This window comes from Malaclemys terrapin, chromosome 10 (genome assembly GCF_027887155.1).
Source record: "Malaclemys terrapin pileata isolate rMalTer1 chromosome 10, rMalTer1.hap1, whole genome shotgun sequence".
Lineage (NCBI taxonomy): Eukaryota > Metazoa > Chordata > Testudines > Emydidae > Malaclemys > Malaclemys terrapin.
This window is the reverse complement of record NC_071514.1, coordinates 621,213-646,538: the sequence shown is the minus strand read 5'-3', so window position 1 is coordinate 646,538 and position 25,326 is coordinate 621,213. Positions and strand designations below refer to the sequence as shown.

The 25,326-nt window shown below is 55.5% G+C and overlaps 1 protein-coding gene across 2 annotated transcripts; it reads right to left on the bottom strand.

Moving 5' to 3' along the window:
* Positions 1-218: 218 nt before the first annotated feature.
* CKMT1A (creatine kinase, mitochondrial 1A) lies at positions 219-19,823 on the bottom strand. Of its 2 annotated transcripts, none has more exons than XM_054043054.1 (9): positions 19,551-19,823; positions 10,825-11,023; positions 7,691-7,786; positions 4,181-4,402; positions 3,294-3,379; positions 1,908-2,031; positions 1,554-1,688; positions 982-1,107; positions 219-467 (listed from the first exon to the last, which is right to left on the bottom strand). In XM_054043054.1, exons 1-9 carry the CDS (start codon positions 19,697-19,699, stop codon positions 351-353), a joined length of 1,254 nt encoding a protein of 417 aa, XP_053899029.1. In that variant the 5' UTR covers positions 19,700-19,823; the 3' UTR covers positions 219-350. The 2 variants fall into 2 exon arrangements, with proteins under 2 accessions (XP_053899029.1, XP_053899030.1); XM_054043055.1 differs by lacking the exon at positions 19,551-19,823 and adding an exon at positions 18,880-19,066.
* Between the last annotated feature and the right edge of the window lie 5,503 nt (positions 19,824-25,326).

The following is a 25,326-nucleotide window of genomic DNA, read 5'->3' as shown; positions in this document are numbered from 1 at the left end:
CAGTCCCTTTGGAGCCTCTTCTCTCTTGGCCCCATTCGCCTGAAGCCCCCACCCGAGTGACCCTGGGGGGTGAGAGCAGCTGCAGGGGGCCTGGCCTGGAGCCCTCTCCCTAGGCAGGGCCAGGAATGGGCTCAGGGCTTCCCCAGCCATGGGTCCTGGGCCGCTGAGACGGGAGCCCCCAGTGGGTGCTGGGGGCTAAGAACCAGCCAGAGCCAGGCTTACAGCAGCAGAGGTTTAAGGAGGCTGGTACAGTGCATTGTGGGTAACACAACAGCCAGTAGGACCGGTCAGACTACAGGGAGGGGCTGGGGGGCTCCGGAGCTGAGGCCCATCCAAGCAGGGCTCACGTTTTAGTGCCGGAACTGAGGCACGGGCGAGGGGATGCGGATTTCCTGGCCCTTCTCCAGCCGCCGCTCACAGTCGATCAGGTAGTTCACTCCATCTATCACCAGCTGCACCAGCTCCACCTAAGGCAGGAGCACAGAGCCCGAGTCAGGCCTCACCTCCTCCCGCAGCCCAGGGGCCACGGCTGCAGCCAGTAGCCCTCTGTGCCCACACAGGGCTTTCCTGGTAGCCCTCCCTGCCCCCTGGCTGAGCCCACCCTGGGCAGGGCCTGGCTCCTGCAAGGTGCTGGACATGCAGTGATGCTGCTACCTGGGCACAGCAGGCCCTGCACACCCATGACCACGGGGCAGCCGTGGCTGTGGTAATGCCAGGTGGCACCCACAGCTCAGCCTAGACCCCCGGTGCCAGACAGCAGCACAGCACAGCACTCTCCTCCCTTCGCAACCCTCCTCTTGGCTCCATCCGTGCGCCAGGAGCCCCTAGCTTCCCTCAGCTGGATGGGCTGCAGTTTGCCCCTCCATGCCCCATGCAGTGCACATGCAGCAGGCAGACAGGTGAGCGCTGGCGTTCTGCACTGCCATGCTCGCAGTGCCTTCCCCTGCCAGGCTTGGCCAGAACACCAACCCAGGCAGGTACCTCAGATTTTCCCAAGCGATCCAGATTGGAGATGTCAAAGGTGGTGCCGGTGGTGGCCGTGTCCACCCCGCCTGTCCCGCGCTTCTGCAGCCGCAGGTTCTCCAGGATCTTGGCGAATCGGGTGTCCTGGAAACACAGAGAGGTGTTGGGTCAGCGCCTTGTGGGGGAGACTGAGTCCCTGCTGAGGCAGTCCAAGAGGGCAGGGCAGGGCCTCTGGAGCCAGGCCTGAGTGTGGGACAGGGGAGCCCAGCCAATGAGAATGGGGAGCCCAGCTTTGAGGAGAGCGCAGGGAACTGAAGCTGGAAGACCTGCCATAAGGATTGTTCCCAGAGATGGGACGTGATCTGGTCTGTGGCTGAGCCAAGGGCCACCTCCGATCTGTGTCAGATGGAGCTGAGTGCAGCTCCCAGCATGCACTGCTCTTCACGCCAAGCAGCTGGTTGTACCTGTCCCCTAACTCTGATAGGAGCCCCAAATCCTGGGGCCCTCAATGGCTGTTCTCCTGGCTTTGTGAGGTCTGACCTGCCCCGCAGGCTCAGCCCTGCTCCAAGCAGCCACAGCTACGGTGGTACCTTGCTCAGCAGCGGCAGTTTGATGTGGACCCCGGCACGCAGCCCGGTGCCCAGGTTGGACGGACACGTCAGGATGTAGCCCAGCCTCTCATTCCACATGAACTCCCAGCCTCGCTCCTGGATTAGTCTCTCCACCTGGAACCCAAGGAACAACCACAGATCAGCCTCGCGGCCAGCTCTCCCAGCTTCGGGGCCCAGGGCCCAGCAGCCCCTGGTGTGAGCCACTGAAACTGGGTGTTGTGGCCAGAGCCTACCCCCGAGGGGGCCATTCCACTGGGCAAACCGGGAGGGCCAGGCCGGGGTGGCTGACGGAACCGGGAGGGCCGGGCCAGGCCGGGGCAGCCTTGCGCTCACCTCCTTCAGGCCCTTGCAGAACCTCTCAAAGACCCGCTTCATGTTGCCGCCCTTCTCCATGGAGATGAGGCGGGTGTGATCCTCCTCATTAATCCAGATCAGGAAGGTCTTCTCATTATTGTGCCTGGGGGAGAGCACAGCTCGTCAGCACCTGGAGCCACAGCTGGGCCGGGCAGATGCTGGGCAGCCCACAGGGAGGGGGTGCCCAGCAGGGGTCAGCCCCTGTGACAGACTCAAGGTGGGAGCCTCTTGGGCCAGCTCTGGCTTGCAGGTGGCACCGCCATCTGGGAGGAGAGCACTGATCCTGCCCCTGCTGGAACAGAGCAGCCAGGTCCCAGCAGCCAGGCCAAAGCCCTGACAGCGACACTGCAGTTAAACAGTCCCACACCCCCAGCCAGCAGGCACAGTCCAGCCACGCTGTGTAAGTGCAGTGGGGACACACCCTAAGGCAGCGTGTTTCAAACAGCCACCAGCATGGGCAGAAATAGGGGGGGCAAAGCCGCGGCCCCTCCCGGCAGCACCCAGCTCTTGCTCCTGACTAGCTGTTCCCGAGGGCGGTGAGATGGCCACCTTGGGGGGTGCGCTGGCCCTGCCAGCAGGGGTCGGCGCCCTGCACCATGCAGCCTCCCCAGGGGTTCTGGGCAGAGCCTCTGGAGACACGAGGGGCCAGTGTGTGCAGTACCGCAGGCAACTCTTCTCCATGGAGGTGGCTGTGGTGTTCAGTTGCTGGGGCTCCCCCAGGCAGCTCCCCCACTCCAACCTACCCAGGGCACTGGGAGCCTGGGACGCCGCAAGTGACTGGTGAGTTCCCCCACCTTCCCCGGGGCCAGGGGCTCTCGCTGAAGGGTTGCGGGGGCCAGGCACAGAGACAGGTTTGTCCCAGCGGCCACTAGCAAGAGTTGGTGGTCGCACCTTGAGGCCACTAAAAAATTGGTCGTGAGAATCCCTGGGCTAAGGGGTCTGGGGAGAGCCAGGGTTTGGCCCCCACAGCGCAAACAAGCCACAAATGGTTTCTCTTGGAAAAGCAGGTGCCTTGCCGGGGCCTGGTTATAAGGGGTGGGGGCAACAGGCGTATGAGACGGGTGTGGGGCGTGGGTTTATATGCATTTGCCTCCTGCCAAGTGTAAACGTAAACCCCCAGGAATGACTCTAGGCCACGCTCCCAGGCTGGGGGCCTGTCTGGGGAAGCTGGGGCTCTGAGGAGGGGGGTCATGGTGAACGGTCAGCGGAACAAGAGCTCCTAGTGAGGGGGGGTAATAGGAGGTGTCGTTGTGGGTATTGTGCTGCCCTGTGTGTGCGTGGCAACTGGCTAAGGGGCAGGGCCTGAAGCCTTGCCCCACCGGCTGCATGCTATCCGCTGTCCAGATGAAAGCAGTGGCTCCATACCAGATTCCTCGGGCGTCGGGCCAGTCCCGGGCCATTCCTGATGCCGTCAGTAAGGGGGAGACGGGCTTGTCAAAGAGGAAGTGATCCTGCGGAAGGAGATGGGGCATGAGCAAGATACTGTTCCCAGGGGATACCCTGCCCAGACCCCGAGCTCTGGGCTCTGCCCTCCCCTGGGCACCTTCTGGTCAGCTCCCCCAACGCAGGGCAGACCTAGCTGCCTTTGAGGCCTGCAAGCTGCGCTCTGGGAGCTGGGAACAGGGGCAGGGCCAACTCCCAGCAAGCTCAGCAGTGGCCGTCCCTAAGGACCCCCTTCATTAGGGTCCGCTCCGGGGCTGGAACTGCTCTGCAGCCCCAAGAGGCTATGGCGGGATCTGCCCGGAATTGCCCCAGGCCCAGAGGCTGGCAGCACCCATGAGGCCAATCACAGGGAGACGGAGTGGGAAGTGCTGCAGGAGGTGCTGGGCTGCGGGGTCCGTGGCCCTTGGGACTAAGCAGCATGGCTGTGTTATTCCCCTCTGTGGAGCAGCAGCCGTGCCCAAGCCTGCGCCCCGTCCGGGAGGAGGGCACTGATACCCTCTGCCATGCAGGACAGGGAACCTGGGCGGGGCAGGCCGGGGCAGCAGAGGGAGGAGCATGAAGGGCAGGTGGCACGGGGGGGGGGGAATGGGGGCAGTGGCAGGGAGAAGAAAAGGGCAGAAGCTGAGCTAGCATTTCTGGGTTACTTTCTCCGGGCGCCTGCCAGTTTTGGCCCATCGGTGTCGTACCCTTCCCCTGCCCCTGGCAGCCCCACGGCTGGCCCTGGCCCTGCCCCACCGCCCTAGGATGGCCCTGATGTGTCCGTTCCCCCATCACCCCCTGGCAGCCCTGGGCCCCACGGGGTTGCTCACATCAATGAGCTGCTGCTGCTCCTTCTCCGTCATCTCGCTGAGGCGATAGTACCGGCCGGCCAGGTCTCCTGTCAGGCCGCTCAGGGCATCCACAGTCACCTTCTCCACCTCCCGCCTCTCGGCGCGGGTGCAGGCAGGGGGCAGGCTGAGCCCGCGGATACTGCGCCCCGTCCGGACGCGCGAGGAGAGCACGTAGCGCTCGTCGAAGTAGCCGGACTTAATCTGCGGGTGGAAGCAGGGGTGGTGGGAGGTGAGACCCCCACGATGGGAGCGAGGTCATCAGCAAGGGGCAGAAGGTGGGCAGGGGGGAGCCGATCCTAGCTGGTAGAAGCTGGGTCAGTCCTTGTCTGAAAAGACCCCTGGATGGTGAGATGTGGGGGTTACAGTGTGTTCTCCCCCCAACCAGGGCTGCACCAGAGTCTGCAGCCAGTGCCTGCCTGAAACAAGTGTTGGTCTGCTGATTATTTTTGCCAAAACACTCATGCCTCAGGGTGAGTAAGTGGGGCCTAATAAGTGGGTGGAGCCAGGAGTTTTGCCCTCGATGTTTCCCATTCTGCCCAGCTGGGGGTTAGAGCAGTATCCTCCCTGGTGTCAGGGGTACTGGGCTCTGATTGTGCCAGTATGTCACATTTGGGGTGCAACCCAGACCGGCAAAAGGGCAGTTATGGGTTAGCACCATTAACTGCCCACAGGGCTGGGCTGCACAACTAGGTGCTTGTAAGGTTTCCCAGGGCTTTTGGCTTTCCCTACTGGAGCTTCCCTGTCCAACTTTCCCCTCGGTGGGGTCCCCTCCAGGACAGCTCCTGCACTCTGCAGCAGAATCTGCCCTCTGCTCATCTGCAAACTTTGGCAGCTGACAAGTGGGACTGTGTCCTCAGTCATAGGCACTAACTCCCAGCTCTGAACGTGAACGATTTTCCTCTGCTCCATGGCCCCTCCCACACCCCAAAGCACACTGCTTTCTTCTGCTAGCCAGAGCTGGAAGTGTCTTCCTTCCCCACAGCACTCTGGGTCTTCCCCATGCCCTTCGGGGTCCCAGAACTCTCTTCCATTTCACCACAAGGTCTGACGTTAAGAGCCTGAGTCACGGGTAAGCTGTCATTTTCCAGCAGCATTTCCGTAGGAATGCAGCCCAATACCCCAACTTGTAAGTTAGCGTCTCAACCTTCCCACTTAGCCAGAGGTACAGGAATTTTATATCTGCCCAATGCCAGGCATTCTACCTCCTGGCCAGGTAACATGCCAGTCTCTGACCATGCTTTCCCTGGCTAGAGAAATCTGGGTACTGGGTCCTTCCTCCTATGTGTTCTTTGCCATCCACCTTGGCAACATTCATAAATTCCACAGCCACTTTCTCTGGGTCAGGCCTCACAAAATTAACGAGGGGCCCCGGAGGCTTCTCTGTGTTAATGACAGCTGCGGTGATCTGGGTTGGGCAGGGCGTGGGCTACCCTTCTCTTAGTTTAGGGCCATTATTCCTAGTAGCACCTTCTTGGACCATTCTCCTGAAGAGGGGATCCGTGATGGTGGTTTCTAGCAGGGGAGCGAGTCTGGGGAGGTGAGTGCCTGGGCTCCCAACCGCCCTTTCTCTTCCCAGGGACAAAATGTCCCCCCTCACTTAACACAGAGCTTCTGCCCTTCCCTCTGTGGCTTGCGCTTATTGGCCGCGCTGGCTTGTACGTAGGAATCAGCCGGAGCTGCTGTTTTGGGGACAGGCCGGGGACTTATCCCAAAGAGCTTGTTTGACTTCTTCAGAACATTGCACCTGTGCAAAAAGATCAAATAGCTGTTCACAGCACTCTGCCTCCTTTGGCTTGCCCCAGTTTTCATCAAACCACATGGCTTATACACACCGTCTCTAGGACTCAGTTTGTCCTTCATTCTGAGGTTTCTAAATGTTCCCCTCACCTCAGGAGCCACCGAGAGCTTGGCAGGGCGGCCGCTTTCAGTTCCCCATAGTTCAATGCTTGTGTAACTTCCGTTCTATTAAAAACGTGTCAAGCTGCCCCGAGTGGCTGCTCGTGAACGTTGGGCCCTTAGGAACCTCCCAGCTGGGTGCTCCTTGGGGGGAGAGAGCACCTGTGAGCTCTGTCCACGGCTTCCCCTAGGTCCAGGTGGTGCAGTCTCGCCTCCTCTTTCGCCAGTGCTCCTTTGTTGGTGGCTCCAGGGCTCACTGGTGCACAGCTGCTGCTGCGCTTTGGCTCCATCGTTGGTATTCACACTCTCCCTCCCTTTGTTCTGATTCCCATTTCTCTAGTCTCGTGCTGCTTTCTCAGCATCTCTTGTTAGGGCTTTTTGCTCTTTTCCTAACATAGCCAGCTCCAGCTACGCAAGTGTTTCACCAGCATCCATTGTAAACATCCTTTGTTCTATAGTTCTCAGGCCCAAACTAGACATCATAAACCTGTAACCTTTCTTTGACTGCTCCCAGTCTGAGCACTTGAGAATCACTTACATGGTTTTACCAGTGCTTAGAGTGTAAAACTTCAGTCCACACAACAAACCGGGTGCAAATACGAAACGATGACAGCTTGGGGTACAACTCAGACCAGAGGTTGTCTCACCGCTTGTCCTGTAACCCCGTAAAATGCTCTGCTGCTCTAGCTCCCAGCCAGCAGACAAGCCCACACAGCCCGGCTCAGCAACCCTCCCTCCAGCAGCTGGTTTGTTACACCCCAGCCACACTCCAGTCTCCACCAGCCTTGGTGACTGTTCACCAAGTGACCACACCCCAGTCCCGAATTTCCCCCAAACCGTCTGCCCTGAGGCGTCCAGGCCTCTCCTGGAACGTTCAGAGGAGTAGTAAGATCTGTTGGTCTGTTAACGAGACAAAAGCACAGCGGCTTGTTGCTTTAACTGATGCTAATGAGCAGGTCAAGCCAAGCACAGCAGGGGGCTGGCCTAGACGCCAAGTAAAACGTGTATTTAGTCACGAGAAGATGGGCTGTAGGTGAGTCCCAGTGGAAGGGCTACAATCAGAAATGGCTACAAGCAAATAAAATGCCGTAGTGACTCAGACTTACCACCACTCCAGCCTTGGTTCAAGGTCAGATTTTTACCACACGTCCTTCCAGCAAGAGGCTGCCTGCCCCGGGGGAGGGGCTCCCACAAAGCTCAATTCCTTTGTTGTCTGCAGTGAACGATCACTGGGGGCTCTTTGCCCCTCTCTTTGCTGGCCCAGGGAACTACTGAACTGGCAAACACCTGTTTACCCACTGCCTAGGCCTGTCTGGTTGAACCATATCCTAGTGCCAGACTTCCTTGCCATTTGCACAGGCCTTGGGCGTTTATGGTACTATGCTCCACACAAGACTATTGTTGCTCAGCGTGTTACTGGTTTTCCAGTGACACCGGACACAACTCTATTAGATACAGGTTAGGACATAAGGCAGTTGGGGACACTGCCATGGTCAGGCCAGCTGGACTCATTGCCTGACACCGGTGAGCCCTGGCCCTCTGGCACTGGGATGCTCTGAAGGCCACACCGTGTGACCTCAGGGTGTTACGCACCTTACTGGCATCCAAGTCCGTGGGGTGTTTCATGGTCCGTGGGTTGTAACCATTGTGTCTCTCCTGAATCACAGGGTCAAACAGGTCCGCGAACACCTGGAATGGCAACAAGGCAGGGATTAGAGAGGAGTAATGGGGAGCAGGGGGCCATCTGCCTGCTGGAGGACAGGGCCTGCTCCCCATTCTGTGCCCAGCCCAGCAGCGCAGGGAAAGGGGAGATGTCCTGTCCCTGCAGTGCTGTCCTGCAGCCCGGGTGCTCCCTAGGGCATCTTCCATGCAGTGTCCAGTGCATCTCGTAATGCCGACCTTCCCTCCACCCAATGGGCACGAGGGCCTCACAGGCATTGCAGGCCAGCTGCAGCCTCTTCCCAGGGAGAGGCCAGGGGAGACCGGGATCGCAGAGCAGGGACAAGAAGGAACTGCTCAGTGGGAGTGACAGGGCTAATGCACAGGGCACAGGCAGGCCAGGAACCCAGGGGAGTTCAGAAATGGTGCAGCAAAGACTCCACCTGGGACGGAAATGAGAATGTGGCAGCAAAACACTGGTCAACCCAGCCACCCCCAGCAATGTCCCAAACCAAGCCTTGTTCCCTCCTCCCCACTGGGCAGCCAAAACACTGCAACCTCCGGAGCCCCAATGCACCCTCCCACCCTGCCAGTGCTGCGACCCCCGCCAATGGGGGGTTATGGGGTTAGAGTGCAGGGGCCCTGCGCAGTGGCGGGGGGGTTTATGGGGTTAGAGTGTAGGGCACTCCCATACAGTGATGGGGAGGGTATGTGTTTACAATACGGGGGCCTGTGCAGTGATGGGGGGTTATGGGGTTAGAGTGTAAGGACATCCCTTAAAGTAGGGGGGGCAATGGGGTTAGAATAATAGAATGATAGAAATGAAGGGCTGAAGGCACTTCAAGAAGTCATCATGTGCAGCCCCCTGTGGTGAGGCAGGACCAAGTAAACCTAGGCCAACCCTGACAGGGGTTTGTCCAACCTGCTCTTAAAAACCTCCAGTGATGGAGATTCCACAACCTTCCTTCCAACCTCTGGAAGCCTGTTCCAGAATTTAAACACCCTCAAAGTTAGAAAGTTTTTCCTAATATTTAACCTAAATCTCCCTGGCTGCAGATTAAGCCCATCACTTCTTGTCCTACCTTTGGTGGACATGCAGAACCATTGATCGCCGTCCTCTGTATAACAGCACTTCACATAATTGAAAACTGTGATCAAGTTCCCCCTCAGTCTTCTTTTCTCAAGTCTAAACATGCCCAGTTTTCTTAACCTTTCCTCACAGGTCATAAGAACGGCCATATTGGGTCAGACCAAAGGTCCACCTAGCCCAGAATCCTGTCTTCTGACAGTGGCCAGTGCCAGGTGCCCCAGAGGGAATGAACAGAACAGGGAATCAAGTGATCCATCCCCTGTCACCCATTCCCAGCTTCTGGCAAACAGAGGCCAGGGACACCATCCCTGCCCATCCTGGCTAATAGCCATTGATGGATCTAACCTCCGTGAACTTATCTAGTTCTTTTTTGAACCCTGTCTTGGCCTTCACAACATCCTCTGGCAAGGAGTTCCACAGGTTGACTGTGCATTGTGTGAAGAAATACTTCCTCTTGTTTCTTTTAAACCTGCTGCCTATTAATTTCATTTGGTGGCCGCTAGTTCTTGTGTTATGAGAAGGAATAAATAACACCTCCTTATTTACTTTCTCCACACCAGTCATGATTTTATAGACTGCTATCATATCCCCCGTTAGTCGTCTCTTTTCCAAGCTGAAAAGTCTCAGTCTTTCTCCTCATATAGAAGCCGTTCTATTCCCCTAATAATTTTTGTTGGCCTTTTCTGAACCTTTTCCAATTCCAATATATCTTTTTTGAGATGGGGCGAGCACATCTGCACGCAGTATTCAAGATGTGGGCGTACCATGGATTTATATAGAGGCAATATGATATTTTCTGTCTTACTGTCTATCCCTTTCTTAATGAGTCCCAACCTTCTGTTTGCTTTTTTGACTGCCGCTGCACATTGAGTGGACATTTTCAGAGAATGATCCACAATGACTCCAAGGTCATTTATCATTTTTGTTGCTCTCCTCTGGAGTCTCTCCTATTTGTCCACATCTTTCTTAAAATGTGGTGCCCAGAAGTGGACACAGTGCTCCAGCTGGGGCCTCACCAGAGCGGAACAGTTACCCGCCATGTTTCACATATGACACTCCTGTTAATACACCCCAGAATGATATTAGCTTTTTTCCAACTGCATCAGATTGGTGACTCACATTCAGTTTGTGATCCACCATAGGATTAGAGCCGCTCAAGGAACCAGAACAGCTGTGCCACACCCAGCCACGAGGGGGTACACTCGGTGACCCCACTCTCCTTCATGGGGTCAGAGTATAGGGAACCCTGTGTGGTGTCTGGGGGGGGCGTTATGGGGTTAGAATGAAGGGAAGCCCTGTGTGGTGACTGGGGGGTGGGGGGAGAAGTCCCATGTGGTGACTGGGGCGGTGCGGGAGGTTATGGGGTTAGAATGAAGGGCAGGGAAGGAGCACGTGTGAATACGTCTGGCCTGCCCTTTGGCCAGCATAAGTAGTTGGTACAGGTTAATGTTCAACAAGCCGGACGTGCCTCTAGCTTAGAACAAGTTCCCCAGATTCTAATAAACCAGGAACCACTCGAAGGAGCAGCCAATGGCCCGTCTAGCTCACTACTGGACTCCTCGTCAATGGGCTGGCATCCCCCCACCCTCTCTTGAGCCACAGCGGGTCAGGAGTGCAGCTCTTTGCGTGCCCAGTGCTGGGTGTGTCGGGAAGGAACAGATGTCCCGTAATGCACCCGCTTGTGCAGTGCTTTTCTGGGGGAGGGCAGGTCATCCTGACCCCAGCTGGTGACCCCTGAGCCCTTAAAGCAGGAGGGCTAGCAGCCCATGTCCCTGCAGATGCTATTCTCCATCAGGTAAATGTCTGATGGTAAGAGGTCGCAGTGTGGTGAGGCCAAGGAGACCCATGCTCAAGCTGTGAGTGATGGCGCAGGGCTCGTGGGTGCTGGGGGGTGAGATACAGCCTGGCTGAGGCTGGGGGGGTTTGTGCTGCTGAAATTATTATGCTACACTTTAGAGTTGCTCTGGCAGCTGCTCACCTCATAGGATTCTTCGTCACCTGCTACCATGCCCACAGTCTTAATGAAGGGGTGCCCAGGGTTGTCCACACCTGTCTGGATGCACTGGTCCAGGGTCCAGCTGTTGGGGGTGGTTTTATCGCAGAGCTGGGCATAGATGGCTGGGGTCAGGTTACTTGCCATGCAGTTGTTGTGTTTCCGGAGATCTGGATATTCAGCGCTGTGGGGAGAACAGAACATGGGGAATGTTTAACCCTCTGGGCTGGGGCACTGGCCTCTCTGGATTTCGGTGTGTCCTGCTCGTGCATCAGGGCACTAGGATCTGCTCCCTCTCGGCTTTCCACGTCCTCCCCCCCAGTGGAGAGGAGGCCTCAGTGGAGGGAATACCACCTTGGCCAAGATCGCTACTGGCCCCTGCAGACTAATGGGAGCCTAGTTGAAGTAGCAGGCTAGTGGCTTCCCATATGTGAATGCCAAGGATCTCCTTCTCTGGACCCATGCAAGGCACTGGCTTCCTCTCGCTTCCTTCCAGCTGCACTCCCATTGCTGCCTCCTCTGGCCTTGCTCCACCTGACTCTCTCCTTCACTCCACAATGAATCTTGCCTCTACCCCCCCGCCCCACACTGCCCTCTGCCAGGAACTGCCTCCCTGTACTGAGATGCCGGATTCCTCCCCTCTCTGCTCAGCCCTTATTCCCAAGTCACTTCCACCAGGCACAAACACAACCATCTCCTCCCTTGCCTGCCCCTGTGTAAGCCCCTCTGGGCAGAGGCTGTGTTCCCCTGTCCCACCCAGCACTGAGAATAAATGTCTTTCTGCTCACTATCCATGTGGCAAGAAAAGGGGAGCCCAGGCTGCGCTAGTGGGGGGTTGCGGGCAGGAGGGAGGAGAATGGGCAAGGATGGTGCTGGGGCTGCTCTGAGATGAAGACTGATGCTGCTCTGGCAGGAGACCCCAGCCCAGGTTTTCTGAGGGCTTTAAGAATTCAGGAGCTTCCGTTCTGGTTTATTTCTCAGATCCATATTTTCTTCTCTTCCAATCAACAGAATTAGATGTCCAGCCTGCTCTCAACAAGCCCACTAGCCCCCGTCTGCATCTTTAGCTATCCATGGCTTTTGAAAATCTGGCCCCACACCCTGTGTGTTTTGTACAGGGTCAAGCACATGGATGGTTCCTAATAGAGATAGATCTGTGAGCCCCTGCCCCTGGGGTCCCTGCACCCCTGGCTCCTTTGTTGGGGCTACTTTGGCTGCTGGTGTCTGGGCAAGAAGGAAGGGATGCTCAGAAGGACAGAGACGGAGCCAGTGACCCCAATCTGCAGCTCTCAGGAACTACTTCCAATGGTGCAGTTTATTGCATTAGGGAGACGTTTGCCTCTAATCGGCTTAACAAGAGTTCTTCTCCTGACCTCATTCTCGGCTTAGAGAAGCTTTGTGCTTTTCCTGTGTTCACCGGCAGCTTGGCAGGGAGGGCACCTGGTCACAGCCTCTGTGAGCTGAACCCTTCCTCCTGCTAATGGGCAATCTGAGACGGGCACCTGTTAGCTCAGACAAAAGGGCGAATGGCTTGGAATGAGTCTTTCAGTGCTAGACAGCAGCTGCCGCGGGTCACGGGGCCAGCCTCTGTCCTGGAGAGCATGACCTGTCCCCAGCCCGCATTGTAGGTGCTCTGATCCTACAGAGGGTGACAGAGGTACCCAGAGCATTCCCATTCCTAGGAAAAGACACACAGAGGTGACTGGTGAGCCCCTTTGCAAACAGTGTGTTCTAGCCCGCGAGGGCTGCCTCTTCAGGCTGTTGCAGGGAAGCTGGGTGGGAGCTAGGGGCTGGGGGCCAGAGCTCAGCAGATGTTGGCCCGCTGGGGTAGGAGCAGCAGCCTCTATTTCAGCACAGGCACTGCCCTCGGGGCATGGGGTATTTGTAGCAGTCACAGTCCCCTTCTGTTGCTGCCTCCCCTGCTTGGCATGCCATACAATGCACAGCTCTGTGAGTGCAGCCACCTCCATTGTGGGGCCCCAGGAATGTGTCTGCCTCTCTCGCCTACATGGGAACAGTGGGCCCTCTGGCTGGGCAAGGCCCTGCAGCTTCTCTGAATCCAGCTTCTGCTGACTGCTGTGAGCAGACACCACTGGCCACGGGCTGACTGCTCCACAGGGGGACTAAATCCAGTCTGCTCCAGGCAGAGCGCGCTTTCCTTCCCATACTGCCTCAAGCTGCAGGGGCTCGCAGGAGTAAAACTGGTCCAGACCACCTCAGCTCCAAGGAGAGCTTGCCCCACCCTGCAGCATAGCCTGGCTGGTCCAGCGTTCCTTACACTGGTGTTTGCCCTCTGCCACGAGCGAGCTATTTCCCCATGTCCAACCTGAGATGCCTTGTCACGGACCCACGCTGCTGGTCCCAGACATGCATCCACAGCCTCTTCCCCATGACATTGTGAATTCTAGCTGGGCAGATTCCCCGTGAGGAGAGGCGGGAGCCCCCGGCCTTTTCAGTGTTTCCAGAGCTGGCTGAGCAGCTCCCGCCGGGGCCAGACAATCCAGCAGAATGCAGCTGCCTGTAAGGTGTTAAGGGCTCCACTTGTAAAGAGCTGCTGAAGGAAACCATCTGCAGGGCACAAGTTTTGATTGGTCCTACAAAACGCAGGGAGTGTGCCAAGTTCTCCTCCTGAGCACCCTGCTGGCACCTGTTCATCGTGTCCTATCGGCACGTCACTGACAGGTCGCACTCCTGTACAAAGCGGGTCACGGACTGATACTGTAATCTCCTGGGAGGAAGCATCATGGCATTTGGATCTCCAGTTACTGGCTGCTGAATACCGGGGGACCCCCCTATTTGACCTTTACAGGATTGCCTGCCCCAAACATCCAAAAAATCTTGACTCAGTCCCCCAAATCAGGAGATTGTGTTAAATCTCCTTTTCAGCCATAATACAGATTGGGTTCTTGTGCTTTGGTTTGTGGTCTCTGAGCCTTTGGGGTGCTGTTCAAGGCAAGGCCAAGCCAATAGGTATGGGGCAATTCTCAACAAAGGAGCTTATTGTTGGAGTTTCATGTACACCCCGCCCATCATAGATCATTGGAAAGCTGCTGTTATGTATGTTTCGATGAGGTATGATGTGGAGCTATCAAGTAGTGACATAAGCCTGTAGGCGAGGTGAAACAATGGTACCTGAAATGAAAGTCATTTTTTGCACAGTTACAGAGACACTGCAACATGACTGTGACTGACTGCCATTATGACTGTTCAATTTCAAAACCTTAATATGGGGTTTGTGGTCAATGCTACCGAACAATGTATCAAAAGATCTGTATCGGTTTTCCATCGGCAAGTTTTTTTCCAGAAATTAAGCTGTTTAGCATGTGGCAAAAGTGGTGAATATAAACATTTTGCAATATACTAACATGAAATATTTTCACATCACATTTGTAACTGTCAAAGGGTCTCACGAGTGATTACAATAGTTTTCTATATTTTTCAACTGAAATGTTCTGTTTAGATCAGTGTCACACTGAATATTGTGAACCAGAAGCAGTAGATTGCATGGTCTTAGTTTGTACTGCATAGTGAGTAGATATAAATATACATGAACTTCTCCAATGTAATCTTCTCCAGCTGTAAGCTTTGCTCCATACAAAGTAGCATCTAGTCTGCCTGGCAAAAGGTTTTAGTTTGTAATTGCCTGTGCATGCAATACTAGCCTTTGAAATGTTCTAGAAACTGGCTTTTTAATTCAGTGATACTTTTATGCACAAGTCAGTATTAGTGTTGGAGATGACAATTCACAGCTGCGTATTGCACTTGGATCAAAGTGCTCACTAAACAAAAATGGCAAGTTGGATACTAACATAGAGATTTGTGCCAATTTAGAGCTGTATATTGTACAAAATGAAAATGGTGTGGTAATGCTAACAATATACTCTGGGACTTCTACCTCAATAGGGAAGTTATAGTATATGAAGACATGGAGGATACAAGCCCCTTAAAGCTTACATCAAAGAGAGAAACTCATCACAAACTTTGAATATGTGTTATCTGTCAAGAAAATGAAAAGAAGGCAAAACTGTCAAAAGCTACCAGTGCTAGAATTTGGTGATGCCAGCAGCAAAAAGCAGGAGAAGTTAATTCTATTGGCGGCTGCTGGATAAGTTTTCTAGTTTAGATGATGTGTCACCAATGCTCTATCATGGGGGTGTTTTCAGAAATACACAAGGAAGTTGAATTTGACACATGTCAGAGTTGTATTGAACCCAGAAAGACAACATTCTGAAGCTGGTCAGAGAGCAGCCTGTTCACCTGCTTCTATAGCCACCAGAGCAAGCACGTCCTCCAGCAACTAGTCCTGTTGCAATGCTTGCCTGAGAGAAACCCACAAGGGCAAACTTCATAAAATAGAAACATTTGAGAGAACAATCTGAGAGGAGATGGTGGCATGTTGCTCAGAATATCTGGGTAAGACAAACTGCATCGTTAGCAATCAAATCACTCACCATGACTTTCTTCCTACTTTAGTAAAACTAATCATAAAGCAAAACCATCCAGTTACACTGCAACAATAGTCAACTTGTGATATTGCATTTTCTGAGCTGATTGAAGAGAGACAATGATCTTATGTACAACAAGAAGGATCATGTCCAAGCGCCCACAAAGATATAAAGCCCTACTTCCCTTAGAGGTGGAAACTACACACTATTACAGGCAAGATGAGAAATGCTATATAGGGTTCTGCAATTTCAGTCCATGCACAGCATGGACAAGGCAAGTCCACCACAGTTCTATGCAGCACAATAACACTAGCTAGTGCTAGCCAAGCCACTATAATCTGAAGCAAGAACTTTATCTACAAGACATTTGGATGACTTTTTTTCTGGTGAATGAGCCTGACAAAATGCTTTCAAATGAAGAAGTGGCTTTGCATAATGCCACTTTAACCCTTTGGTCTGAAATAGTCAAAATGAAACCTCTGAATATTATCCAAAGCCAGGTGATTGTAGCCTACAGAGGTCAGTTACTTTTGTGCCCTAACAGGTGCAGGAGTTTGTCCTTTCTTTGACAGATAAAGACGCACATATTCAGCCAGCAAGGAGCATCCTTCAGAAGACACTCTGAGAAGGTGCCTCTCGTTGCAGAGTGCATAGTATTTAACAGTTCCAAAAGTATCACATGAATGCTCATAAGCCTTGCTGCACAGCCACACTGCAAGTCTGGGTCTTCCAACTGGACATACCCTGAGCAGATCAGCAGTGACTACAGCGCTCTGGGAGCCAGGGCGAAGGGGTCAGGGACACAGGCTGTGTTCATGTCCATGCTTCCAGTTGAGGGTAAGGGCCCAGGCAGGGAAATGCACATCCTGGAGATGAATGCTTGGCTATGCAGATAGTGTTGATGGGACAGCTTTGACTTCCTTGACAATGGGATGCTGTTCCGGGAGGAAGATCAGGTGCACCCCATCTCTTCTCAGCAGACCACGAGGCACCAACTAGCAAGTTAGTGAGGAGGGCTGTACACTAGGTTCAAAGGGGACAGATGACAAAAGCCTGTAAAAAAATGACTGTAAGAGAGGGTTGAATGTTGGGTTGGTGGGGGGGAGTATGGAAAATTACAATAGGAGCATCAAGAAAGAAATCAGTAAGGGAATCTGCTCGACTTCTTAGGTGTCTATATGCAAATGCCAGGAATATGGGGGGAACTGGAAGTATCAGTACATCATTTAGCTTATGATGTAATTAGCATCACAGAGACTTGGTGGGATAAGTCTCATGACTGGAAGATTGGTATAAAGGGATATAGCATGTTCAGGAAGGACAGGCAGGTAAAAAGGGAGTAGGTGTTGCATTGTCATCAAGCATATCACTCTTTCTGGGATCCAGAAAGAGGTGGGAGGTAGACCAGTTGAGTAAAAAGGGGTTAAATAAGGGTGACATCATGGCAGGGGTGTACTGTGCATGCTCATATCAGGAAGAGGAGGTGGATGAGGCATTTCTAGAACACATAACAGAAATATCCCAAACACAAGCCCTGGCAGTAATGGGGGACTCTGCCTATCCAGACAGCTGCTGGAAAAGTCGTATGGCAAAACACAATGTCCAATAAGTTCTTATATTGTTGGGGCCTCTGTGTGTCAATCCCCAGGGAGCAGAGAGACATTAATTAGGGTGAAGGGCTGAGCTTCAACAGAAGGTGTTACAACCTTCCCAACAGGAAAGGTCGAGCGATACCAGATGGACGCTTGTGGGATGTTACAGCTGGAAGCTGCCTATGTACCTTCAACAAGAGCACAAAATACTTTTGTGGTGGTTCTGCCTCCTCCCGGTGAAAATGCATCAAGCAAGAGACTCCTCCCATCAACTGAGCTTTGCAGCTGAAAGCATGTGGGAAGAGGAGAATACAACCCCTAAAAAGAAGGAACTGATTATCCCTGTTGCTTGGACTCTGTGTGTGTGTGTGGGGTGTGGGGGGGTGTTGCCTTGAGGCAAAAGCAAGAGATCCCCAGCCACTTAGGCTGGGTCAGCCCTAAAGGACAAATAGAGCTGGCTGATTATAGAGCTTCTATTTCCTCTTGAAACTGAGACTAACCCATTTGTCTGTTTGCTTTAACTTTGTAAAGAATGCTCTGATTTCCTTTTCCTATTGAGTAAATCTGTATGGGATTGGCTACAAGTGCCGTCTTTGGTGTAATCTAAGGTGCAACTGACCTGAGTAAGGGACTGGTCCTTTGGGACTGGTGTAACCAAAATATTGCTGTGATCCTTTGTGATAGATGGACCCTCACACCAAGGCAGGCTCACCTGGGTGGCAAGATAGCTCAGAGCACCCAGGGGGACTTTCTGTGGCTCCACATTCAGGCTGTCACAGGACCTCAGGGGTAATTAGCTGGTGCAATCTAATCACCACCAGTTTGGAGTTTGTGCCCTGGTTCCTACAGCCTGTCCTGAGGATGGTACTTGTGCTCTTGACTCAGCAAGCAGCATTCCATTGACTTCGTCCCCCTACATTAGCCCGAGCCCCTCACCCATGTCTTTCCCAGTGGCCCCAAACACAGCTCTGCCATGCTGGAGGTGGTAGGGGGCAGAGATTGGGTGGGGGCACTTGGTCCAATCTAGGCTAGTACAGTCACCGAGGGCAGGGGTGAGGGTGGGATGAGGGCTCTTGGGAAGACAAGCAGGGCCAGGAGTGCATGTGCCAGGCATAGGATGATGAGGGTGACCAGATAGCAAGTGTGGATAAGCAGGACACTGTTTTGGGGAGATGGGGGTATAGTTGCCTAAATAAGTCAGCCCCTAACGTCGGGGCATCTGGTCACCCTAGGAGTGAGTCATGTGGATAACTCATGGCTGCTCTGTCCAGCTATGGGGCCTTTCCCAGGGGGTCTCAGGGCCTATGCCTTTCAAAGCCTAGAACCAGAGGGTTAGAAGAGACCCAAGGATCACCTATTCTAACCCTCAGAGGGTTGAAGGCTGCCTGCCACCTCCCGGCCCCAGCCTGCGGCACTTCCTCCCCCAAGGGTAAAGCTCACCTGTGCAGGAACTACAGCTTCTTCAGAGCCTGGCGCCAGGCCCGGCCCAGCCCGCCCCAGGGTTGGACAGACCTTTCTGAGGCAGGAGGTGCTCTTAGCTCCAAGGTCACAGGACCAGGATGTGGGTGTCCCTCGTCCCGCCCCCTCCTCCCCTCAAGATACAATGTAACCCACAGACCTTGGTGTGTCAGGAAGGGCAGGGGTCCCAGGCTGATCCACTGCCCCAATCACTAGCACCCATGGGTGCTGGAACGAGGGTGCTGGGGGCTGCCGCACCCCTGGCTTGCAGTGTTTCCATCCCACGGGGTTACAGTTTGGTTCAATGGCTCTCAGCTCCCCATTGTACAAACGGTTCCCGCCCCTGCAGCCCGCCAGGACTCCAGCCCCCTGCTAGCGCTCCAGGAGCTCGCCAGCCAAGGCAGCCCGCATGGCTATCCAGCCTCCCCGGAGCGTCCTCGGCGCCCCGCCAGACCCTGCCTCTGGCGCAGGGCCGCAGCCACCCGCCCGGTCCCTGGGCGCTGGGCAGGCGAGGTCAGGGCCAGGCCCTGAGCCGGACGGCTTACCCAGCCAGCCAGCAGGTGCCGGGGGAGGAGATCCGTCCCGTCCCGTCCGGCTCCAGGTGCGCTCCCGCCTGCGCTGCCCGGGCCGCTTGGGGCGAAGCGCGGCTCCGCGGCGGGACGAAGCGCCGCCTTGTGCGGGCAGGGCTCAGCGCCCGGGTTCCAGGCGCGTCAATCCGGATCAGTGGGTGCTCCCCGGCCCCACATGCTCCGCCTGAGCATCCCGGGCCCGAGGCTTTCCCGGCAGGGAGCCAGGACGGCTCCGACCCTGCCCAGAGGGAGACGCAGCGGAGCTACCGGCGCGCTGGGGCCATTCCCCGAGTGGCCCGGGGCAGGCATTGGTCCCTCTCCGCCGCAGCCGCCGGGGGAGGCGCAGCCCGAGCTCTGCAGCAGCTACGTGATGGCTCCGGGCGCCAGCAGCAGCCTGCGCTGCAGGGAGCCCGGCCAGCTGGGGCCGACTCTCCGCCGGGGCGGTCCGGGCTGGGCTCCTCTCCACGGGCGGAGAGCCGCGCAGCCCGCCCGGCCCCCAAAGCGGCTGCGCCCCCCGCACCCACCCCAGGGCGCGTCCCCCTGGCTCCAAGGGCGTCCCCTCCCCACCCCGGGAGAGCGAAGCCCCCTCCAGCTTTTGCATGAAGCCCAGGAAGGGTCCCGGCCGAGCAGCGAGCCCCGCCCGGTACCTTGGCGGGTAGCGGCGCCGCTGCCTCTCGCCAGCGCTGACCGCGTCCCGGGTGAGCAGGAATCCAGTGGCCAGGGACCCGGCTCCCACCACGGCCAGGAGGCCGGCGGACTTGCGAGCGCACAGGACGCGGGCGAACGAGCCAGCCATGCCGCTGGAGCGGGGCGCTAGGAGCTCGGAGAGGCGGCCGGGGAGCGCTGGAGCCAGGCGCGGAGAGTGGGAGAGAGACGGGGAGGGGGCAGGATGTGATGGGAATAGGAACCGCACAGGGGGTGGGGGCGGGCAGGAGAGGAGATTACAGCGAGCCGCAGTGAGCTCAGGACCGCAACATGCCAGTGTGGCCGGCCCAGCCTGCAACAGGCAGCCTGCCCCCCGCCCCCTGGGGCCCCGGCCCTCCCCGCTCGCTCCCCCTGCTGCCCCTGCCCCCCGCCACAGCCCTTCCCCGCTCCCCCTGCCCACCGCCACAGCCCCTCCCCGCTTCCCCTGTCCCCCCGCCACAGCCCCTCCCCGCTCCCCCTGCCCCCGCCACAGCCCCTCCCCGCTCCCCCTGCCCACCGCCACAGCCCCTCCCCGCTTCCCCTGTCCCCCCGCCACAGCCCCTCCCCGCTCCCCCTGCCCCCGCCACAGCCCCTCCCCGCTCCCCCTGCCCCCCGCCACAGCCCCTCCCCGCTCCCCCTGCCACAGCCCTTCCCCGCTCCCCCTGCCCCACCGCCACAGCCCTTCCCCGCTCCCCCTGCTGCTCCTGTCCCCTGCCACAGCCCCTCCCCTCTCCCCCTGCCCCACCGCCACAGCCCCTCCCCGCTCCCCCTGCCCCCGCCACAGCCCCTCCTCGCTCCCCCTGCTGCCCCTGCCACAGCCCCTCCCCGTTCCCCCTGCCACAGCCCCTCCCCGCGCCCCCTGGCCCCCCGCCACAGCCCCTCGCCACAGCCCCTGCCCCACGCTACAGCCCCTTCCCGCTCCCCCTACTGTCCCTGCACCCCGCCCCCTGGGGCCCCGGCCCTCCCCGTTCGCTCCCCCTGCTGCCCCGGCCCCTACCCCCCGCCACAGCCCTTCCCCGCTCCCCCTGCTGCCCCTGCTCCCGCCACAGCCCCTCCCTGCTCCCCCTGCCCCCCGTTTTGTTACCTTCCCCCTCCAGTCCCCCCCCCCCAGTGTTGCTCTCCCGGTGCTTAGGACAGGAGCCGTGCGCCTCCCCCCCACCACCCGCCGTGCAGCCCGGGGATGTTTGCCGTCCCGGTCTCTCGGGGCAGGGCCGGGGGCCGCCTTGGGGCTCGGCGCTTTGCGGCGCTTCCCTGGTGCAGGCGCCTGGGTCAGCACCGGAGCTGTGGACAGCGCAGCAGGGCTGGCCGGCGAGCCGGGATCGGGAGCTGAGCGCGACCGGGCGAGACGGGCCCGGGGCTGCGGGGATGGTCGGGGCGGGGGCGACACGGGGCAAGCCCCCTGGCCCGCGCCATCCCCTCCCGGCCTGCCCGGCGGGGAGCTCCCGGACTCGGTCCTGCCGCTGCTGCTCCTGCTTTGTGCACTGGGGGCGCCGAGCCAGGGCCAAGCTGTCCCCCGGAGCAGCGCCAGGGCTGGCGGAGTCTGTGCCCCGGGGACGCCGGGGAGCTGCGGAAGGCGGGGCCGGAGCAAAGTCCAAACGCAGAGCTGAGCTAATAAAACACACCTAGAAACCGGCTTTGCAGCCATGCCCTGGGCAAGCCCTGCCAGGGTGCCAGGCTGACCCTCCCCTTGCACCAGGGTCCCGAGCGGACCTAGAGAGGCCATCCATTCCCGACCCCTGCACTCCTGGCAGGGCTAAGTATTGTCTAGCCCATCCCTGACAGGTGTTCCTCTAACCTGCTCTTCAAAATCTCCAGTGGGGGAGCTCCCCAACCTCCCTGGGCAATTTACTCCGGTGCTTAACCACTCTGACAGGGAGATTTTCCTAATCTCCGGCCTAACCCGCCCTTGCTGCAATTTAAACCCATTGCTTCTTGTCCTATCCGTAGAGGTTAAAAAAAAAAAAAGGTTAAGGAGAAGAAATGCACTTGAAAACATAGCCTGTCCCCTCTCAGTCTTCTCTTCTTCAGACTAAACAAACCCAATTTTTTCAATCTTCTCTCATAGGTCATGTTTTCTAGACCTTTCATCATTTTTGTTGCTCTTCTCTGGACTTTCCCCAATTTGTCCACATCTTTCCTGAAATGTGGCACCCAGAACTGGACACTCCAATTGAGGCCTAATCAGCACAGAGTAGAGCGGAAGAATTACTTCTTGTGTCTTGCTTATAACACTCCTGCTAATACAGCCCAGAATGATGTTTGCTTTTTTTTTTTTTGCAACAGTGATACACTGTTGACTCATATTTAGCTTGTGATCCACTATGACCCCCAGATCCCTTTCCGCAGGACTCCTTCCTAGGCAGTCCTTTCCCTTACCTTTTCTGGGCTCCATTGGCGGCAGTATCATAAGCAGCTGTGAAGTTTTCCCAGAGGCAGGGCTCCCATTGCTTCCAGCCATGCAGTTGCCCTGGCAATTTTCTCTGTTTCTGAGTCTATCGCTGCTTATTGACCTGCCAAAATGTTGTGGGGCCTTGGCACTTCTAAAAGATGGGCTCTGTGTGTCTTGGTTTGCACACACAAAAAATGGAGGCACTCAGCAATACAGGTAACTTAATGCAATGACATTTGCCCTCTGAATGTGCTGTCACTGCAGAGCTCCAGGGAGAGCTCACATGCCTTATCCCCCTTCCCCCCCAGGACGGACTGCACTGCACTGCAGTGAGCCACGGGGAGAGGATGCTTATAAGAACAGCCGTACTGGGTCAGACAAAGGTCCATCTAGCCCAGTATCCTGTCTGCCGACAGTGGCCAATGCCAGGTGCCTCAGAGGGAATGAACAGAACAGGTAATGATCAAGTGATCTCTCTCCTGCCATCCATCTCCACCCTCTGACAAACAGAGGCTAGGGACACCATTCCTTAAAATGCCCCTCTGCTCCCACATTGTAGAGCCCTGAGGCTGTTCTACGGTGCTCCTCGGGCCAGGTCAGCTCTCGGTGGTTCATGGATCAGGGAGCTTACAACTAGATTTGTGCCCCATACTCCAAGCTGTGCCAGGCACCAAATCTCTTTCTGCAGCTGTGCAGCAGTTCCAACCCCTGCAGCAACAGCAACTGTCTTCTTTGTGCTCCCCACCCAGTTGCTAGCAGTGGGGCCATTTCTCCCTGAAGGGCACAGCATCACTGAGGAGCCTAGGAAATGAGGGAGGCGGGGTCAAGGTGATGAGTGGAAAGAGTGGAGGAAGAAAGAAGATGGGAGACCTCGGCCCTGGCTACTTGGGAAAGGAGGCTGCAGGGGTGGGAGGCAGATTTTTCCTGATACTGTTCATTTTGCAATTTACACAAAGCAAATTCACAGGGGGAAAAAGGTGTAAATGGTTAACCGGTTGGGTAATTAACAATTGGAACAATTTCCCAAGGGTTGTGGTGGACTCACATTACTGACTATTTTAAAATCAAAATTGGATTTTTTTGTTTTAAATCTATGATCTGGTTCCAAGGGAATTATTTTGGGGCAGGTCTCTGGCCTGTGCTATATGGGAGGTCAGCCTATATGATCACAATGGCCCCTTCGGGTCTTGGAGTCTGTGAATCCATGTAGAGGGCAGAGCGGAGATGGCTGCTCTTATGGGAACATGGGGAGGCTGTGTTTCAGGAGGCTCACTCTCTCCTGGGGCTGGTTAGCCACACACTGCACACCCATTAGAATGGCATACGTTTCTCCCCAGAGCACTGGCCCCCTTCACAGGCAGTGCAGGTCTCACCATGGTCTCACACCTTTCCTACCCCTTCCCACCCTTTTCTGGGTGATTTGCTCTCAAGAGGGAGCCAGGACTTAGCCGTGTCTTGTCACAAGGCTGGGACTAGGGGAAAATAGGTATGAAACAGCCAACAAGACTGGGAGCCCTCTGGGGCAGGGACTCTCTTCCACTGTATTTGTGCAGTATTCAGCACAGCAGGTTCTCCTGATGGTGACTGGGACCTCTAGGTGCCATTGTCATCAAATAAACAAAATGTGTGCTTGTCTTTTCCTCTGCAGTTCATATGTGGCTTTCCTTTTCAGATTGCAAGCGCTGTGTAAGCTTTTCAATGGAGCCTCTACCTCCCATGCTCAGCCTCCTGCATCTCTTTTCCAACCGCCGTGGCTGTTTGTACGGTGTGCTGTGCTGCTGGCCAGTTGGATAATGGAATTCATTCTTTATTTCAAATGTCACCTCTGTCTCTTACACAAAAGGTGGGAGCCACCTGGTTCATAACACTCCCTCTTACTTGTCCAGTTATCTTTGTGTGATAAGCAAAATAATTAATTCCTCTTATGGAGCTACTTTATCAGCAGGCTGAGTAATATTGCAACACTCTTATCTCTCCTGAGTTGTCCTCTGCTTGCTCTCTCTCTCTGCTACACACATACCCTACTGTCTGGCGCTCCCCCCGCTTCATAGGGGGTCACACCTACCCCTCTGTCACTGTAAGCCCCATACCCTTCTCCCCTGAGCCCTGAGCTGCAAGTATCATAGTTCCCTTCTTCCTCTCTGTGGTCCCAATCTGTGACATGCCTTTCAGAAATAACATCCTCTCTCTCTTACTGGATTGAAAATGCACAATGGGGGTAAGACAGAGCAGAACTTCAGGATATGAGTGGCATTAGTTACTGTAATTAATTAAAGTCAGCACTGAGACAGAACCGTCTCTGTCTTTGCTCTGTTCCAGGGACCTTGGTTCTCTCTGCCTAGGTTCTTCTATTTGCATTTCTTGATAAACCGCTGCTCTAAGGTGTGTCTGAGCCATGTTTACCTGTTGGCAGGTGTATGTAGGTGGTTGCTGTCACGTAGTTACAATGACCTTTGGCACCAAGTGCAAGTGCGTGGCAGGAGCTGAATGCTGCCAACTTGGCTTGGCCTTAATGAGAAGCTCAGCATGAAGGAGAGAGAAAATCTGGATTTACTAATTAGTTTGGTGACTGCCTCTGACTACTAAACTTCCACTAATGCCCTTCTCTGTACTGTTCTCTTGTCCTCCCTCCTCCCACTGGGTCTGTTTCCTCACCTGTTGCTTACAGGGCCGGCTCTAGTTTTTTTGCAGCCCCAAGCTCCAAGACTGCCCAAGCAAAAAAAAAAAAAGAATGGCCAGAATGCCGCCTCTAGAATTGTGCCATCCCAAGCACATGCTTGCTTTGCTGGTGCGTGGAGCCGGTCCTAATTGCATATTGTCTAAACCCTTGGCTGTGAGCTCTCTGGGGCAGTGGTTGTCTCTTAGCCCTGTGGTAGGTCTCTTTATTTGGAGTATTTTATGCATATTGAAAGGATCATGAACACTATTTATCAGTTAATAAAGAGGTTGCCAACTGTATTACATTTGTTAATAGAAACCCAGATTCTGTCATATTAACTCAGTTTTATTAGGTGAGTTGTATTTCCAGAGTCACCTGGAAAATACTCACATCGACAATTGTTTAGTATAACTAATTCTGAGACAAACTTGGCAGACCAGGGCAATATTGTATGGTATGGATACCAACCATGAGCCATAACTACTCTCTTGGTGGCGTTATTGTCAAATACATCAAAAATTAATGTTAACTTATTTCTGAAGCTTATTGTCAGCATTTTACAACCAGAAATTATAGAACAAGTAGTGTTCCTTTTGTGCCCGATCCTACCCCTCTGAGGTCAAGGTGAGCTTTATAGTGCCTTAGAACAGTGGGCCAAACTATGGGGTGGGCCTCCCAAGGGAGGAATGGG

What these genes read in the sequence shown, in the direction of transcription:
- CKMT1A (XM_054043054.1), bottom strand. Translation starts at nt 19,699, where the DNA reads ATGGCTGGCTCGTTCGCCCGCGTCCTGTGCGCTCGCAAGTCCGCCGGC. An exon ending in CGGACTTGGATGCCAGTAAG is followed by an intron (nt 4,403 to 7,690) that starts GTGCGTAACACC and finishes TTCCACCCGCAG; the next exon opens with ATTAAGTCCGGCTACTTCGA. An exon ending in AACTGCCGCTGCTGAGCAAG is followed by an intron (nt 1,108 to 1,553) that starts GTACCACCGTAG and finishes CTGTGTTTCCAG; the next exon opens with GACACCCGATTCGCCAAGAT.